Source organism: Arachis hypogaea, chromosome 20, assembly GCF_003086295.3.
Source record: "Arachis hypogaea cultivar Tifrunner chromosome 20, arahy.Tifrunner.gnm2.J5K5, whole genome shotgun sequence".
Classification (NCBI taxonomy): domain Eukaryota; kingdom Viridiplantae; phylum Streptophyta; class Magnoliopsida; order Fabales; family Fabaceae; genus Arachis; species Arachis hypogaea.
The window spans coordinates 6,728,232-6,730,048 of record NC_092055.1 but is presented as its reverse complement, the minus strand read 5'-3'; the positions used below and the strand labels follow the sequence as shown (position 1 = coordinate 6,730,048).

General features: G+C 31.0%; 1 protein-coding gene across 1 annotated transcript; it reads left to right on the top strand.

The window, feature by feature from the left end:
• The first annotated feature begins 820 nt into the window (after positions 1 to 820).
• Positions 821 to 1,315, top strand: LOC112784416 (basic form of pathogenesis-related protein 1). The gene has a single exon (XM_025827603.3). The coding sequence runs from the start codon at positions 821 to 823 to the stop codon at positions 1,313 to 1,315; it is 495 nt and encodes a 164-aa protein (XP_025683388.1).
• The last annotated feature ends 502 nt before the right edge of the window (positions 1,316 to 1,817 follow it).

Sequence of the window (1,817 nt, the reverse complement as noted above, 5' to 3'; positions counted from 1 at the left end):
TCAAGAAACATTTTTTTTATAAATAAATACTGATTAACATAGTTGTCCTTTGATGCACTTGAATGCGTGTATGGATTTTAAAAATGTTATTAGTATATTAAAATCAAACATCAATGTATTTGTATATAAATACATAGATGGTTTAATTTATTTTCATTATTTATATTCTAATATGTATTTTATACTAATAACTGATTTAGCAATTAATTTTAGTGTTCATCTAGCATAGTCATATTGATTTACTAATAAAGGAGAAGAGAGAGTATATATTTATATATAAGAGAAAGTCTATAGGACCAACAATTTTATTAAAATTTGACCAGTATTTAATAAATAAAAAGAAAGTAAGCAATCTTATATTATTAGATGTAATTTTACATCATTAAAAATACTAATGATAATTAATTAATGGCTACAAATTACAAAACTTGCTTGCCCTAACACTCTTTTTTGGTAAAAGCTCAGGTGAAGTTGACTTTGTGTGAAGTTGATACTTGAGAGTCGTTGGATGAAAATTTAGTCAAATCAGTCAAATCATTTAACGACTTTCAGTATCAACTTCACATTAAGTCGACTGCACCTGAATTTCCGCATTTTTTTATACAAATTATTTATTGATGTTAATTATTAAAGCAGTGAAATTAATTATCTTAGCCAAGAGCCTAATTATTGTAGTAAAACCATTGATCCTAATTATTCAGATATATCAAAAGACAAGCATGATATAGTATATGATATCCCACAACCTATATATTACAACATAATAATAACAATCTTGTTTAATTTTTGGCAAGCATTATACTAAGGAACCAGAAAAGAAATGAGGGCGAAGGTGATAATAATAAGTTTTATAAGCGTGCTTTTGGTACGATGCATACTGGGTCAAGACTTTTCAAGAGGGTACTTGGATGGTCAAAACGTTGCACGGGAAATCGTTGGGGTTAAGCCACTAAAGTGGAATCCAGAGCTAGCAGGAGTTGCTCAAAAGTTTTTGAATAACCACATTGTAGATTGTCTTGAGGGACAGTTAATAACATCAACCGCTTCTCCTAATTATGGCCAGACCACTGCACGTAATGTGTTATTCAATAACTTTACGGCAGCAGATGCTGTGGCGTCGTGGGTGGCACAGAAAGATTACTACGACTTCGAATCCAACTCTTGCATTGGTGGCTATTGTGGTTGCTATACTCAAGTTGTTTGGAGGACATCTACTCATATAGGATGCGCTAGAGTTAATTGCCGAAATGGAGGCACCCTTGTTACGTGCATTTATCGCCCTCGGGGCAACCTTCCAAATCAACGTCCTTACTAATTAATTATGGTAAAAATTCACGTAGAGTCATCTTCATATGAAATTGTTAGTTGAGAGTCGTTAGATGACAATTAAATCAAATCTGTTTAATCATCTAACGACTCTCAACTATCAACTTCACATGAAATTAACTGTAGAAAAGTTTCTATTGTTAATTATACAATTCATTTAGGTAATCAAGAATCCAACTATGGTTGTGTTTGTCAAAGGCTTTTTTTGCCTTGTGTGCTTAGCTTCCTTTGTGCTCTGTGGCCATCTTTTCATCTTTTGGTTGGCAATAATGTGATTGATATATTATTGTCAAATTATGTTCAAATGTTGCTTCTAAGGTATTTGTTATCATGAGTTTGCTTTTAGGTATTTTGTTAGATTGGTTGATTTACAATTATACATATACTTGTTAAACTAGTTTTTCAATAACCAAAGTGTTACTAAGATTTAAATTTAGAAAGTGTTTTTTATTAGGAAGATTCTTTAAGAAAATATAGCAATAAACCCTATC

Bases quoted from the DNA above. Each gene is read 5' to 3' on its own strand.
- LOC112784416 (XM_025827603.3), top strand. From the start codon at position 821: ATGAGGGCGAAGGTGATAATAATAAGTTTTATAAGCGTGCTTTTGGTA.